This window comes from Rana temporaria, chromosome 11, assembly GCF_905171775.1.
Source record: "Rana temporaria chromosome 11, aRanTem1.1, whole genome shotgun sequence".
Taxonomy (NCBI): Eukaryota; Metazoa; Chordata; class Amphibia; order Anura; family Ranidae; genus Rana; species Rana temporaria.
In genome coordinates, this window is record NC_053499.1 from 20,891,221 (window position 1) to 20,907,881 (window position 16,661).

Below are 16,661 nucleotides of genomic sequence, written 5' to 3' on the forward strand. Positions count from 1 at the left end.
CCTGAAGTAGGATCAATGTAGGACCAAAAGTAGTACAGGGAGCATTTTCAAAGTTGGACCAACTTGTGTAGGACACTACAAGACGCTCTCATAGGGAAACATTGAACACAGAGCAAAGTAGGATGAAAGTAGTGTAGTAGTGTGAACCCAGCCTCAGGCTGGGTTCACACTATACTACACGACTTTCATCCTACTTTGCGCTGCTACATCGGTCCTACATTGGTCCTACATTGATCCTACATTGGTCCTACATCCATCCTACTTTCATGAACAGGATACTACTTTGATCCAACTTTGTGATAGTCTGACTTGTTCTTTGACCAATCAAAATAAATCCCAGAGTGAGATAAATTCCTTTTACTGCTGCTGTAATCACATGTCGGATGTCAAAAGTCGGATGGTAAGGACAAGGATCTTACTTTGATCCAACTTCAATGATATTCAATGGGCTGAAGTAGGATCAAAGTCCGACCAAAGTAGTACAGGGAGCATTTTCAAAGTAGGACCGACTTGTGTCGGACCAGTTAAGACAGCTCTCATAGGGAAACATTGATTTGCACACGTCATGCGACATGAGCTCCCAATGTCGGAGCGTTTGTCGTACAAGTGTGAACCCGGCCTGAAAGGGAGTGCTCCTAAACTCAGCTTGTTACATGTATGAAAGACACCTGTACACAGAAGCAATCAATCAGATTCCAATCTCTCCTCCATGGCCAAGACCAAAGAGCTGACCAAGGATGTCGGGGACAGGATTGTAGACCTACACAAGGCTGGAATGGGCTACAAGACCATCACCAAGCAGGTTGGTGAGAGGGTGACAACAGTTGGTGCGATTATTCGTAAAAGGAAGAAAAAAACAACAACTGTTTCCCTTGGTCTGGGGCTCCATGCAAGATCTCACCTCGTGAAGTTTCAATGATCATGAGAACGGTGAGGAATCAGCCCAGAACTACACGGGAGAATCTTGTTGTTGATCTCAAGGCAGCTGGGACCATAGTCACCAAGAAAACAATTGGTACACACTACACTGTGAAGGACTGAAATCCTGCAGCACATGTACAGGCCCATCTAAAGTTTGCTAATGAAAATCTGAATCATTCAGAGGAGAACTGGGGGGAAAGTGTTGTATAAGTCGAGTTTTTCAGCACATTTTTTTGTGCTGAAAATGCCCCCCTCGGCTTATACTCGAGTCACCTTTTTGCGCCTGATCTCCCAGATTTTGGGGGCCCGGAATCGGCCAGGGGACCCCAAACTTGGCACACATGTAGCGCTTCCTCTACAAGTGTGCACATTTTGTTGTCCGGGGGACCTATGGCTGGGGAGCACAGATTTTTCTATGGCCGGGCATGCCCTTCCATAGACTCCCATGTTAAACAGTCTTTTCTCTGGTGACTTTGGGGTGACCCCTGGACCACGCATGTAGCCACACTCTTCCTCTACAAGTGTGCAAAGTTTGTTGTCTGAGGGACCTACGGCCAGGGAGCACCCATTTTTCAAACCCGGGCACCCCTTCCAAAGACTCCCATGTTAAACGTCAGTCTAGTCATGGACACAGTGAGGCATGGACACAGTGAGGCATGGACACAGTGAGGCATGGACACACAACCAGGGAGCACCGATTTTTCAAACCAGGGCACCCCTTCCATAGACTCCCATGTTAAACGTCAGTCTAGTCATGGACATAGTGAGGCATGGACACAGTGAGGCATGTACACAGTGAGGCATGGGCACAGTGAGGCATGGACACAGTGAGGCATGGACACAGTGAGGCATGGGCACAGTGAGGCATGGGCACAGTGAGACATGGAAACAGTAAGGCATGGGCACAGTGAGGCATGGACACAGTGAGGCATGCATGTGGACACACGGCCGGGGAGCACTGATTTTTCAAATCCGGGCACCCTTCCTTAGACAGTGAGGCATGGACACACAACCAGGGAGCACCGATTTTTCAAACCAGGGCACCCCTTCCATAGACTCCATGTTAAACGTCAGTCTAGTCATGGACATAGTGAGGCATGGACACAGTGAGGCATGGGCACAGTGAGGCATGGACACAGTGAAGCATCTGCACAGTGAGGCATGGACACAGTGAGGCATGGGCACAGTGAGGCATGGGCACAGTGAGGCATGGACACAGTGAGGCATGGACACAGTGAGGCAAAGTGAGGCATGCAGATGGTCAATACGTTTTCCCATTTTTTTGTGGTAAAATTAGGTGCCTTGGTTTATATTCCGGTCGGCTTATACTCGATTATATACGGTATGTTAAAACTATGATAATGCAAACAGCGTCTTGAATGTTTGGTAGCTTGTAGAGGGTGCTCAGAAGAAGCACTTGTCTGGTTAACAGGAAAGTTTTGGAAGTGAGAAACAACTGTCTCATACATGAATGCCAAGTGATAATTGGATTATTTTATTCCACGAGTACAAGACAATCTATTTGTAGGAGAGAGGGACATTCTTCATAGAAAGGGCACTTGGGATAATCAAATACAAAATCTTTTTTTTTTTTTCAACCTTTTCATTACCAGTTAGTTCTACAGAACATGGAAGGGATTAAAGTTTGTCCTTTTTTTTATTTTTTATAAATCTGACATTATATTGAAAGGCAGTGAATAAGCCATATTGTATATATGATTTACTACCTGTCTCACTACCTGTCTCCTTCCTCGACCTTCCTAAGTCTCCTTCGTACCCAAATAAACATACTACAATTTTTCATATTACCATGGCACTGTAAACAGAGATGTAGCTACTGTTCTCACCGACAACTCTGCATTCTGGATACAAGGTTGCGTGGTAATTGGGTTTGTACGTCTCCTTTTACATTTCCTTTTACATGACAAACACCTCAAGCATTTGCCCAGACAATGCAGAAATAAAAAGGTTTGTTTCAGTTACTACACCTGTCAATTTTATTTATTTTTTATTAATCAGCAAACAAACTCAAATATTCTAAGAATCATGGAAACTGCCACTAGGTACACTGGCTCCAGTTCGGCAAACGGGACACTTAAGCCCAGATTCTCAGAAGAGATACGACGGCGTATCTCCAGATACGCCGTCGTATCTCTGCGTTGCACGGTCATATCTGTGCGCCTGATTCTTAGAATCAGTTACGCATAGATTTCCCGTAGATCTGACTGGTGTAACTGTGTTACACCGTCGGATTGTAACTGCATATTTACGCTGGCCGCTAGGTGGCGCTTCCGTCAAATTCCGCGTCGAGTATGCAAATTAGCTAGATACGCAAATTCCCGAACGTACGCCCGGCCGACGCAGTAAAGTTACGCCGTTTACGTTAGGCTTTTCCCAGCGTATAGTTGCCCCTGCTATATGGTGGCGTAAATGCGGCGTAACAATGTTGAGTATGGTTGTCGTTCCCGCGTCGAAATTTGAAAAAGTTACGTCGTTTGCGTAAGTCGTCCGTGAATGGGGCTGGACGTCATTTACGTTCACGTCGAAACCAATGACGTCCTTGTGGCGTAATTTGGAGCAATGCACACTGGGAAATTCCACGGACGGCGCATGCGCCGTTCGGGAAAAACGTCAATCACGTCGGGTCACAGTATATTTACATAAAACCTGCCCCCCTGATCCAAATTTAAATTAGGCGGGCTTACGCCGGCCGATTTACGCTACGCCGCCGCAACTTACGGAGCAAGTGCTTTGAGAATACAGCACTTGCCCGTCTAAGTTGCGGCGGCGTAACGTAAATCGGATACGTTACGCCGACGCAGAGATACGCCGCGGGATGAGAATCTGGGCCTTAGAATCAAGACAAGAACCCAGAGATGATAATCCAAATACATATAATCCAATGAGAGTGCCAAACCAACATTCAAGAGTCCAAGGTTTTAAATAATACAATTGATTCATAGCAGAAAAATCCAACGCGTTTCAGGGGCCAAATAGACACTCCATTTATCAGGGCTGTGATTTACTGCTTGGAATAGTTTCAGGAGGGCAGGTTAAGACAGTGTTAGTGAATGCAGCCAAGGTATGTACAGTGTATCACAAAAGTGAGTACACCCCTCACATTTTTGTAACTATTTTATTGTATCTTTTTATGTGACAACACTGAAGAAATGACACTTTGCTACCATGTAAAGTAGTGAGTGTACAGCTTGTATAACAGTGTAAATTTACTGTCCCCTCAAAATAACTCAACACACTTAGCCATTAATGTCTAAACCACTGGCAACAAAAGTGAGTACACCCCTAAGTGAAAATGTCCTAATTGGGTCAATTAGCCATTTTCCATCCCCGATGTCATGTGACTTGTTAGTGTTACAAGGCCTCAGGTGTGAATGGGGAGCAGGTGTGTTTTAAATTATGTGTTATCTCTCTAACTCTCTCATACTGGTCACTGGAAGTTCAACATGGCACCTCATGGCAAAGAACACTCCGAGGATCTGAAAAAAAATGTTGCTCTACATAAAGATGGCCTAGGCTATAAGAAGATTGCCAAGACCCTGAAACTGAGCTGCAGCACGGTGGCCAAGACCATACAGCGGTTTAACAGGACAGGTTCCACTCAGAACAGGGCTCGTCATGGTCGAACAAAGAAGTTGAGTGCACATGCTCAACGTCACTTCCAGAGGTTGTCTTTGGGAAATATACGAATGAGTGCTGCCAGCGTTGAAGGGGTGAGGGGTCAGCCTGTAAGTGCTCAGACCATACGCCGCACACTGCATCAAATTGGTCTGCATGGCTGTCTTCCCTCTTCTAAAGATGATGCACAAGAAAGCCTACAAACAGTTTGCTGAAGACAGACAGACTAAGGACATGGATTACTGGAATCATGTCCTGTGGTCTGATGAGATCAAGATAAACGTATTTGGTTCAGATGGTGTCAAGCGTGTGTGGCAGCAACCAGGGGAGGAGTACACAGACAAGTGTGTCTTGCCTACAGTCAAGCATGGTGGTGGGAGTGTCATGGTCTGGGGCTGCATGAGTGCTGCCGACACTGGGGAGCTACAGTTCATTGAGGGAACCATGAATGCCAACATGTACTGTGACATACTGAAGCAGAGCATGATCCCCACCCTTCGGAGACTGGGCCGCAGGGCAGTATTCCAACATGATAACGACCCCAAACACCCCTCCAAGATGACCACTGCCTTGCTAAAGTAGCTGAGGGTAAAGGTGATGGACTGGCCAAGCATGTCCCCAGATCTAAACCCTATTGAGCATCTGTGGGGCATCCTCAAACGGAAGGTGGAGGAATGCAAGGTCTCTAACATCCACCAGCTCTGTGATGTCGTCATGGAGGAGTGGAAGAGGACTCCAGTGGCAACCTGTGAAGCTCTGGTGAACTCCATGCCCAAGACGGTTAAGGCAGTGCTGGAAAATAATGGTGGCCACACAAAATATTGACACTTTGGGCCCAATTTAGACATTATCACTTAGGGGTGTACTCACTTTTGTTGCCAGCGATTTAGACATTAATGGCTGTGTGTTGAGTTATTTTGAGGGGACAGAAAACTTACACTGTTATACAAGCTGTACACTCACTACTATACATTGTAGCAAAGTGTAATTTCTTCAGTGTTGTCACATGAAAAGATAGAATAAAATATTTACAAAAATGTGAGGGGTGTGTATTTACTTTTGTGAGATATTGTATATATAATCCAATGAGAGTGCCAAACCAACATTCAAGAGTCCAAGGTTTTTAATAATACAATTGATTCATGGCAGAAAAATCCAACGCGTTTCAGGGGCCAAATGGAAAATCCCTTTATCAGGGCTGTGATTTACTGCTTGGAATCGTTTCAGGAGGGCAGGTTAAGACAGTGTTAGTGAATGCAGCCAAGGTATGCATGTACATTTTTTCGAGAAAGCTAGAGATGGGCTTTAATAAGCCGGGACTAGAAATGGACAACGCTGCTTTCCTCGTATGGCGGAACTACAGGTCCTAGGCATGATCTGCTGCCATTGCAATAAAATTAGCTGTTCAGCTCTTTTGGGGACCTTTTAAGCCTCATACACACGATAGGTTAACCAGAGGACAACGGTCTGAAGGACAGTTGTCATAGGTTAACCGATGAAGCTGACTGATGGTCCGTCACGCCTACACACCATCGGTTAAATAACCGATCGTGTCAGAACGCGGTGACGTAAAACACAACGACGTGCTGAAAAAAACGAAGTTCAATGCTTCCAAGCATGCCTCGACTTGATTTTGAGCATGTGTGGATTTTTAACCGATGGTTGTGCCTACTAACGATCGGTTTTGACCTATCGGTTACCAATCCATCGGTTAATTTTAAAGCAAGTTGGCTTTTTTTTAACCTATGGTTAAATAACATATGGTGCCCACACACGATCGGTTTTGACCGATGACAACGGTCCATTGTGTGTACGAGGTCTTAGTCAACAGTGGAATGCACTATAAGAAATGGGAGCCTGGACACAGGGAAATCAAAATGCAGATGCCTGGCATAGATTTATTACTACATCCTAAGGGGCAGATCCTCAAAGAAATAACGCGGCGTATCTCTTGATACGCCGCGTAATTTTGAATTTTGCGCGTCGTATCTTTGTTTTGGTATCCACAAAACAAGATACGACGGCATCTGTGTTAGATCCGACAGGCGTACGTCTTCGTACGTCGTCGGATCTTAGATGCAATTTTTCGGCATCCGCTAGGTGGCGTTCCTGTCGTAATCCGCGTTGAGTATGCAAATTAGCTATTTCCGACGATCCACGAACGTACGACCGGCCGTCACATTTTTTTACGTCTTTTTCGTTTGGCTTTTTCCGGCGTATAATTAAAGCTGCTATCTGGTGGCGTACTCAATGTTAAGTATGGCCGTCGTTCCCGCGTCTAATTTTGAAAATTTTACGTCGTTTGCGTAAGTCGTCCGTGAATGGGGCTGGACGCCATTTACGTTCACGTTGAAAACAATGACGTCCTTGCGACGTCGTTTGGAGCAATGCACCCTGGGAGTTTTTACGGACGGCGCATGCGCAGTTCGTTCGGGCGCGGGGACGCGCTTCATTTAAATTAAACATGCCCCCCTACCCGCCCAATTTGAATTGCGCCACGAGAGATACACTACGCCGCCGTAACTTACGGCGCAAATTCGTTGAGGTTTCAAACCAAAGCCAGGTAAGTTACAGCGGCGTAGCGTGAGTGAGTGAGAGACTTGTAAAGTGCAACACATGCGAACTGAATCGCCTCTGGGCGCTGTTTCCATTTCATGGGTAAGGAACCCCTTGACCTCAGAAGAGATGGGTTTTAATCTTTCTCCTGAAGGCCAAGTGGTCCGACTCCAGTCGGATGGTAGTTGGTAACGCTGGTATGCAGCGTATCTCACATCTGCGCCAGCGCAGCCTATGTATGTGGATCTGCCCCTAACAATCCAGACGTTAGTAGACTTGACATGTTGCTTTAAATAAATGCTCTTTTCTTGGTGACAAATTGTAACTTTTAGCGTTAGCCCTAGTTTCCCTGGAGAAAACGCATAAACAAGCCTATGGCCCTAAAAGGGTTAAAGCTATTACCGAATGAAATCCCTAAGGAGCTGTTAAGCAGCTGGAGAAAATGCTGCGCTCAGCTCTGATATTATGATATACAATATACAGTAACATATGTTATATAAAGTTAGCAACTTACCAGCGTGTCAGGTTGGATGTAGCCGATGTCTTCGATAGCCTTGATGTTGATAATGTGTATGCCTTTCTCAGAGTCTGTAGTGGCATGGTACTTCTCGTTCTCCCTCATCATAGGCTGTAAAGTAGCTCCAGGATCGCAGGCAGTTGGCTGGTCTGTAAGAGACAAGAACACATCCAGCTGAGGCAGAGTGATCTGAGCCCGTCTCTCCCACGCCTCTAGAAAACCTGCTTTCCTCAGGCTCAGCCTCTCTAGTCCTCCTATTTGCTCTGCCCAGCAGCATTTGTCAAACCGAGTCCCCTCAGGGATCCATTGTCAAAGTGTATTACTCAGCAAGGAGCTAATTAGATCACACGTTTTGTTTAGTAAAGGGTTGAAGCAGCCAACGCGCCTTCCTACAAACGTCAAAAGTTTCCTTCGGGGTGAGAAACTTTCGTGCCAGGTCCAGGACACCCTTTTTGTGTTGAGCTAATATCCCAGTAAACATTGCTGCTACTAAAAACCTTCTTCCAAAACAATTGCTGGCCATGAACGATGTGATTTCCGCTAGGGTGGAAGGTACGTGAGCATCATCAACTGTATGTACAAGATAGCCCGGAACCATGAGCACAAAGACCACATTCAAGGGCCAGATCCACAGAGAGAGTACGCCGGCGTATCTACTGATACTCCGGCGTACGTTCAAATTTGCCACGTCGTATCTTTAGTTTGAATCCTCAAACCAAGATACGACGGCTTCTGGCTTCGATCCGACAGGCGTACGCCTTCGGATCGTAGGTGCAATACTTCGGCGCCCGCTGGGAGGAGTTTGCGTCGTTTTCCGCGTCGGGTATGCTAATTAGCTTTTTCCATCGATCCACGAAGGTACGCGCGGCCGTCGCATTCTCTTACGTCGTCTGTAGTCGGCTTTTCTCGGCGTATAGTTAAAGCTGCTATTTTGCGGCGTATAGATAGACTTGCCATGTTAAGGTATGGCCGTCGTTCCCGCGTCGAATTTAGAATTTTTTTTTTTTTTTGCGTAAGTCGTCCGTGAATAGGAAAGGACGTAACTTATGTCTATGTTCAAAAAATGACGTCGGTGCGACGTAATTTTGCGCAAAGCACGGCGGGAAATTTCAAAACGGAGCATGCGCATTTCAATCGGCGCGGGGACGCGCTTCATTTAAATTAATCAAGCCCCCCACCCGCCCAATTTGAAATACATGCCGAGAAATACACTACGCCGCCGTAACTTACGGCGCGAAATCTTCCTGGATTCGAAATTCCGCCAGGTAAGATACGGCGGCGTAGCGTATCTCTGATACGCTGCGCCAGGGCAATTCTTTGTGAATCTGGCCCCAAGTCTTCAGATTTGGTCACATGAATATTGTGGTTGCACCGATACCACTTTTTTTAAGACCGAGTACAAATACCGATACTTTTTTAAAGTACTCGCCAATACCGATTACCGATACTTTTTTTAAATGTCAAGTGACAGTTTTCAAAGCACAATACAGATACACAATAAAATACAGGCACTGATGGTTGGCACTGATAGGTGGAACTTACAAATAGGCACTGATAGGTGGCACTGACTGATGGGCACTGATATGCAGCACTGATAGGTGGCACTGACTGATGGGCACTGATAGGTGGAACATATGGGCAATGATAGGTTTCACCGATATGTAGCACTTACTGATGGGGACTGATTTGCAGTACTCATAGGTGGCATTGACTGATGGGCACTGATAGGTGACACTTATGGGCAATGATAGGTGGCTGCGGTGGCTCAACGCGATTGGCACTGCGCTGACAAGCCATTCACCTCTGCAGCTAGGGGTTCGGATCCTGGTCTTGGCTACATGTGAATTGAGTTTGGTGGTCTCAGCCCGGCTCCCGGTGGGTGTGCTATGCGTGGTAAGCCTGCGCTTAGTACGCCCACCCCCCCTCCCACAAAAAAAAAAACACCACACTTACACGCACTCGAAATTGGGTTAACATGCACGCACTTTGACCACGTGGTCTCTAAAAAAAGAGAGGCGAAGGACTAACGGGGCTGGTTGAGCGGGCTAGATCCTCTCACTCCCTTATAGGGAGTCCCTCTGCCTCGTTGGGCTTCAAAGCGGAGCAGGTAGGGCGGGCTGTGTGGGAGGACCCCCTCACACACCCGCCATTGCCACCCGGGGCATGGAGAAAGGTGGCAGATTGCCTCTGGGGGAGGCCTGCCTACTCTCAACTCCTGCAGTCCGGCTCCTCTTTTGAGTACACGCACAAAATACACCTAAAAAAAAAAAAATAGGTGGCACCGATATGAGGCACTTACTGATGGGCACTGATTTGCAGCACTGGTGGCTGGCACTGATAAGTGGCACTGGTATGTGGCACTGACTGAAAGTGATTCTTACTGTGGGGGGGCATGGCTTGGCGTGTGATGTCACTGATCGTCATTCCCTATGACAGGGAACAGAAGATCAGTGACACTCTCACAAGGAAGCACGGGGAGAGGTTTGTTTACACTTACCTCTCCCCGTTCTTCAGCTCTGTGACCCGATCGCCGGACACGGTCACAGAGCTCAGGACTGGGTCGCGAGCGCGCCGCTGGCCATTCTGCCGACGTACATCGGCGCGCGGCGGTCCTTATGTGGTTAAAGCGATTGTAAAGTCTTGTGTTTTGGGTGCGACGTCGCACGACCATGCAATTGTCGGTTAAAGCGACCTAGTGCCGAATCGCAAAAAATGGCCTGGTCATTGGGCAGCCAAATCCTCTGGGGCTGAAGTGGCTAAAGGAGAATTGTACAAAAAAATTATTTGTTAAACCCACAAGTGCTTTTTTACCAGTACTATTCCTATACTGTATTGGCTTTTGGAATTTACAAATGCAGCAATTTAGATGAAAAGTTTAGCACTGGGAAACACGTTTTGAAAGATAAAAAGTGCATTTTATATACATCTATGAGGGACAAATAAGGAGAGAAGAGGGACGGAGGGATTTTGTTCCAAATCCGGGACAGTCCCTCGAAATCAGGGACAGTTGGGATCTATGCTTTTTGGAGGAACCTATAAACATGACATATTGGTTGGAAGAAGTAACGAGGTATCATTTGTGAGAATGATCAGGGCGTAAACATGCATTGCATTGGCCAAATGTGCATCGGACCGAAACCAGCCTATGTCTGTGGGCACTGTTAGGCTGCATTCACACCTGAGCGTATGTCATGATCGCTACTGTGCCAAACAGACAGCGAGGCGTGGTCGCGCCCCAGTTGGCTCTGGGTGGAATTGAACCCAGGGTCTCTCCGTTGCTGGTCCAGGTCTTTGCCTCTGAGCCACTGCTCAGTGATATTTTTCTTGCTGTCCATCGGAGCCTGGTTCTGAACTCGTGCTACTTTGGACCAATCAGTGGCCTGAGCGGCCTATTTAAGCCAGCCCCTTCCTCCTTGCAAATTGCTGGTTCGTTGTCAGTGTTTGGAGTATTTGCTACTGGAAACCTTATCTGTGGATATCCTGTTTTACCTGACCTTTGGCTTGCTCTCTGGATTGCTGCTCTCCTCAACCCTGTGACCCCGGCTTGAACTTTGGACTATCTGACTTCTCAACCCCTTGACCTCGGCTTGTTCTCTGGATTATTCTTCAGCCTTGTCCCTGTTTGAGCACCTTCTGTTTGGACTATTTCCTGTGTGCTTCTGAACAGCCTCCAGTGAGCTTTGGCTATCCAGTTCCCGGTCCACCTTGGATTCCCTTCTGCCACTGGACCCGGTGCCTCTTGGTGCGTCCTTCCTTCTGTCTCAAACACCAGCGGGTGGATCGCATCGAGTCGCAAAGGTGAGCCGCCCTTGGCATCTCGGCCTCGGTAAGTAACGTCCCTGACAGCGTAGGTCGTTCGGTCTTTTTTTCCGGCTTTTTTTTCCCGGCGTTTTGTCGCTCGTATTCATGCTTATTTGCTCGTTTGCATACAGCGTCGTCTGACGTTTTTGTACTTCGACGTTTTTTATTTTAGCCAATAGGAAAAATTATCATATTTTCATCACTTGTTGCTATGTTGGTAGATTTTTTTTATCTTCTGCCTGGGGGAAATGTTCTATTGATTAAAGCGACAAAACGACCGTAGCAAACGCTCGTTGTCGCGCTAGTCGCTTGAATTGAGCGTTTCCATTACTTTCTATGGGAAATAGAAACACTCAAAAACGCCCAAACCGCCCGATTCGCACGAATAAAAGGGTCCGGAACTTGTTTGAGCTTCAGGCGTTCGGCGTTTTGGAGTGGAGATGTGAACCATCTCCATAGGGAATAATGTATTTTTTCCCCTCTAGCGTTTTTGAGCGTCGCTCTTCAGGCGACAAAACGCTCAGGTGTGAATGCAGCCTTACACCTGCTGCGCTCTGCCACACAATGTTGTCTTAACAGGCTGCCCTTGTTACATAGTCAGCGTTTGCAGAATGAAAATAAATGGTCGTACAACGGAGATGTTCATGAATGATATGCGATGCATTTATTTTGTTCACATCCTCTTTTCTGTCCCTGGAGATTTTGAGAATCTGAGGCATAAATATGTTGTAACCAAAACTTCAGGGGTTAAGGAGCGAGCTAAAGAAAGCCTTACAAACAGCAGCAATAAATAGAAAAAACAAACATTAAAATAGAAAAACATCCAACTGCATCCTGGGATATCCATTAATTTCATTCACAGAATGTCTAAAGTGTATGTGCAACCAAAACAGTTTTCTTAGCTTCTGATATAAGGGTGCTATCACTGCAACTAAGACCCCTTTCACACTGAGGAGTTTTTCAGGCGGTACATCGCTAAAAATAGCGCTGCTATACCGCCTGAAAAACTCTTGCACTGCATACTCAATGTGAAAGGCGGAGGGCTTTCACACTGAGGCGATGCGCTGGCGGGAGAGAAAAAAATATCCTGCCAGCAGCATCTTTGGAGCTGTGAGAGGAGCGGCGTGTATACTGCTCCTTTACCGCTCCTTCCCATTTAAAACAATAGGAAAATCGCGGCAAAACCGCCCGCAATGCGCCTCTGCAGAGGCGCATTGCGGGCGGTATTAACCCTTTATCGGCCGCTAGCGGGGGTTAATACCGCACCGCTAGCGGCCGAATTTCCGCGGCAAATCCGACGGTATAGCGCCGCTATACCGCCACCGCGGCTCCCGCCCCAGTGTGAAAGGGGCCTAATTTATACAAAAGTTAAAGGAGTTAAATCAATGTGGAATCACCCAGCGGACCTAGTGTATGGATCACTTGGTCCTATTATGATCTGTGCCGAGGTTGGTAAGGTAGCATGGTGAACAACTTGCCACCCTCCCCCACTTTTCTCTTACCACGTTGCTAGCAAGAAGATCGCACACAGATGAGGGCGCGGTGGCAGAACACACAGAGGAGAGGGGCATCTGCCATCTAATCTGCACTCCTGTGCCTTCTCTGCACTGAATTGTACACTGGGGAAAAAACTACTAAGCCTGGACCCACCTGCCTGCTATTGTGGGGAGAAGGATTAAAGTAGTAGCTGCTACCTTTTTATGTGAATATGGTGCATTGCAGATGAGGCCACAACACAAGCAGGCAGCTACTACTGTAGTCCCTCTCCCAACAATAGTAGGCAGGTGGGTCCAGGCTCAGTAGTCTTTCCTCAGTGTACAAGACAGGGCGGATAAGCATAGCTTCCAATTGTCCCTGATTTCGAGGGACTGTCCCTGATTTGGAACGAAGTCTCTCTGTCCCTCTTTCTTCCTCAGTTGTCCCTCGTTTGGTCTGATCTCTATAGTTGTATATAAAATGCACTTTTTATTTTTCAAAAAGTGTTTCCCAGTGCTAAACCTTTCATCCAATTTCTGTAGTGCTACATTTGTAAATCACAAAAGCCAGTATAAATGAATAGAAGTGGTAAAAAAAAGCACCTGTGGGTTTAACTAATCTTTTTTTGTTTGTATAATTCTCCTTTAAGGGGCGTGGCAGTAGGTGTGTCCTATGCCTACATACTTTTGCTAACAGATTTCCCTCGTTACCATCTCGAAAATTTGGGAGGTATGGATAAGGCAGGGCAGATGGGTGTGAGCTCAGTTGCCTGAAAGTAGTAGCTGTTGGCTTACATTGTGGGCTTGTGTTTTATGCATGATGCCGTGTGACTTCAGTGTGCTGTCATTCACAACACAAGCTAGCAGCTAGTACTACAGTAGTCTCTCTCCCTAGGTGTGCAGTATGGCTGCATTCACATCTAGGCGGACGAAATCGCGGCGTTTTGTCGCCGCAAAACGCGGTAAAAATAGCGGCGTTTTGTACCGCGATTTGCGGCGACAAAACGCCGGTATTGTCCGCCTAGATGTGCCCCAAGATGACCCCCTCTATGGAGATGATTCCCATCTCCTAGCCGAACGCTCGAAGACGCCTGAAAAAAAGGTCCGGGACCTTTTTTCACGCGGCAGGCGACAGGCGTCCGGCGTGGAGATGTGAACCATCTCCATAGAGGGACATCTGTTTTCAGCCCTCTGGCGGCAGCGGCGTAGCGCTACAGGCGTAAAAACGCCTAGGTGTGAATGGGGTCTAAAAGTTTTACAAGCACATATTGGTGTAAGCTGTTGATGCTTCTATGTGGGCTCAGGGGGAGATGTGGATGGCCACATCCAAATACTAGATCAATCGGTGTAAAGATGGGGTGAGGGATTGTGCTTGGCTGTATGGGAATGGACATAAATTGGGCTTTAGCCTGGGGTGGAACCAAAGCCACAGAACAGAAACATTTGCTTTCACAGCACAATAAAGCCATGGATTAGAATGGGAACAAGTGCTTAATGCACATTGTTCTCTTGATGAAATTACAGGGTTTTAAAAACTGTTGTGATAGTTCTTCTATCATTTAGAAACAATAACTGAAAAGATTAGCTAACGTCCCTAAAAATCTCTGCACGTGATTTTTCACTTTTCTTTTCTTTATACAAAAGGGAGCACATCCTTCAGGAAACAAATGTTAGGTGAATCAAGAGGAAAGTTTGTCTAGGTCTTGGTGTACTTCTGTGATAGCACACCTTGGATGTACACAGTTGACTCATTCAAGGTGAGTGGGTGCGTACAATTCTGATTTTTTTTTTCTACAGAAAATCCATGTAAATCTACAGAGCACATACGCGTGCTTCCATAGCTAGAATTAACCCCCTGTAGCAAAAAAATGCCAGGACTAAGCCATTATAAATTTTAATTCAGAACACTTCAGAAGATATCAAACCAATTTTAAAACTCTAAATGAGTACATGATATCGATAATGATGCTAATAATAACAATACCTGAAAAAAAGAATGACGCAACAATGAAAGTTGCAACCTCTCTACCTATAACTGCCTTGATTTGCTACACCTGCTACTTCTTACAGTAAGATGTATTTAAAGCTAAGCTTCACCCAAAAGGAGAAGCTCCGCTTGTCCGCCTTCTTGTCTGGGGGGGGAGACAGAAGTTTGGCCCCTTCAGCCAGCCCATTCACAAAGCACGATTCGCGCATGTGCAGTAGGAAATCGGCTGTGAACCCGCAAAGCTTCACTGCCAGTTTTCCCTTAGCAAAGATGGAGGCACCAGCACCCTAAAGCCCTGTACACACGATCAGTCCATCCGATGAGAACGGTCCGAAGGTCACCTTCTTGAAGTCTCCTGTTTCTTGTCTTGAAAGATCAGTCCATCCAAAAATTTTACTTTCCATGATAGGTGGAGCCTGGTGGAGTGATCCAGACTTATGCCGCGTACACACGACTGTTTTTAAAGTCACGGAAAAAAATGCGTTTTTCTCGACGTGATTCTTGTCATACCTGCCTTGCATACACACGATCGTGAAAAAAAAAATGCACGAGCAAAGCGCGGTGACGTACAACGAGTACGACGGCACTATAAAGGGGAAGTTCCATTCGATTGGTGACACCCTTTGGGCTGATTATGCAAATTTCCCTTCTCATAACTGACTTCTGAGCATGCGCGTTTTTTCCCCCGTCGTTAAAGCGTACACACGACCGTTTTTCACGAAGCGGTTTTAATGACCAATTTAAAAAATGGCATTTTTCTCGTCATAAAAAACGGTCGTGTGTACGCGGCATTAGGCATATTATATGTGTTGGATATTGTAAGACAGAAATTACTGAATTACATCGTTTTGAACAATGCTCATGTCCACCTGGGAGTTTTGGATGTTTCTGCTGACATTGTGCTGTGCATGGTAGCCAATCAGCTTCTAACTTCTGCTTGCTTAATTAAGCTTTGACAAAAGCAAACCTGCTGATGCCGATTGGTTTCTACACCAGATTTTGCACTCTTCAACCCCTGTGTGTTTAGCTCCTCTTGAGTATAACCCTTCACAATAGACACATCATATGTTTAGATGCAGGCATAAAATGCAGTTAAAGTGATACTAAAAGTTCCGTTTTTTTTTTTTAACCACTTAAGACCCGGACCAAAATGCAGGTAAAGGACCAGGCCCCTTTTTGCGATTCGGCACAGCGTCGTTCTAACTGACAATTGCGCAGTCGTGCGACGTGGCTCCCAAACAAAATTAGCATCCTTCTCTTCCCACAAATAGAGCTTTCTTTTGGTGGTATTTTATCACCTCTGCGGTTTTTATTTTTTGCGTCAGTCCCCCTTCCCACACAGTAAGAAACACTAGTATGGAACACATTTAACCCCTTCCTCACCCCCTAGTTTTCCTCACCCCCTTCCCTGCCAGTCACATTTATACAGTAATCAGTGTATATTTATAGCACTGTTTGCTGTATAAATGTGAATGGTCCCAAAAATTTGTCAAAAGTGTCTGATGTGTCCGTCATAATATCGCAGTCCTGACAAAAATCGCAGATTGCCGCCATTACTACTAAAAAAAATAAAAATTCTGAATTATTTCCCCTATTTTGTAGCCGCTATAACTTTTGCACAAACCAATCACTATACGCTTATTGTGATTCCCCCCCCCCCCCCCAAAATAGGTAGAAGAATACATATCGGCCTAAACTGAGAAAAAACGTTTTTTTTTAAAAAAATGGGATATTTATTATAGCAAAAAGTAAAAAATATTGTGTTTTT

The 16,661-nt window shown here is 46.1% G+C and overlaps 1 protein-coding gene across 4 annotated transcripts in view; it reads right to left on the bottom strand.

Moving 5' to 3' along the window:
* Positions 1–16,661, bottom strand: part of ANO1 (anoctamin 1) — a 231,002-nt gene that overhangs the window by 158,294 nt on the left and 56,047 nt on the right. For all 4 annotated transcript variants that reach the window (XM_040328142.1, XM_040328141.1, XM_040328144.1 and 1 more), the window contains exon 2: positions 7,628–7,779. In XM_040328142.1, coding sequence (XP_040184076.1) covers positions 7,628–7,779 — 152 coding nt within the window. The remainder of the gene's footprint in view (positions 1–7,627; positions 7,780–16,661) is intronic.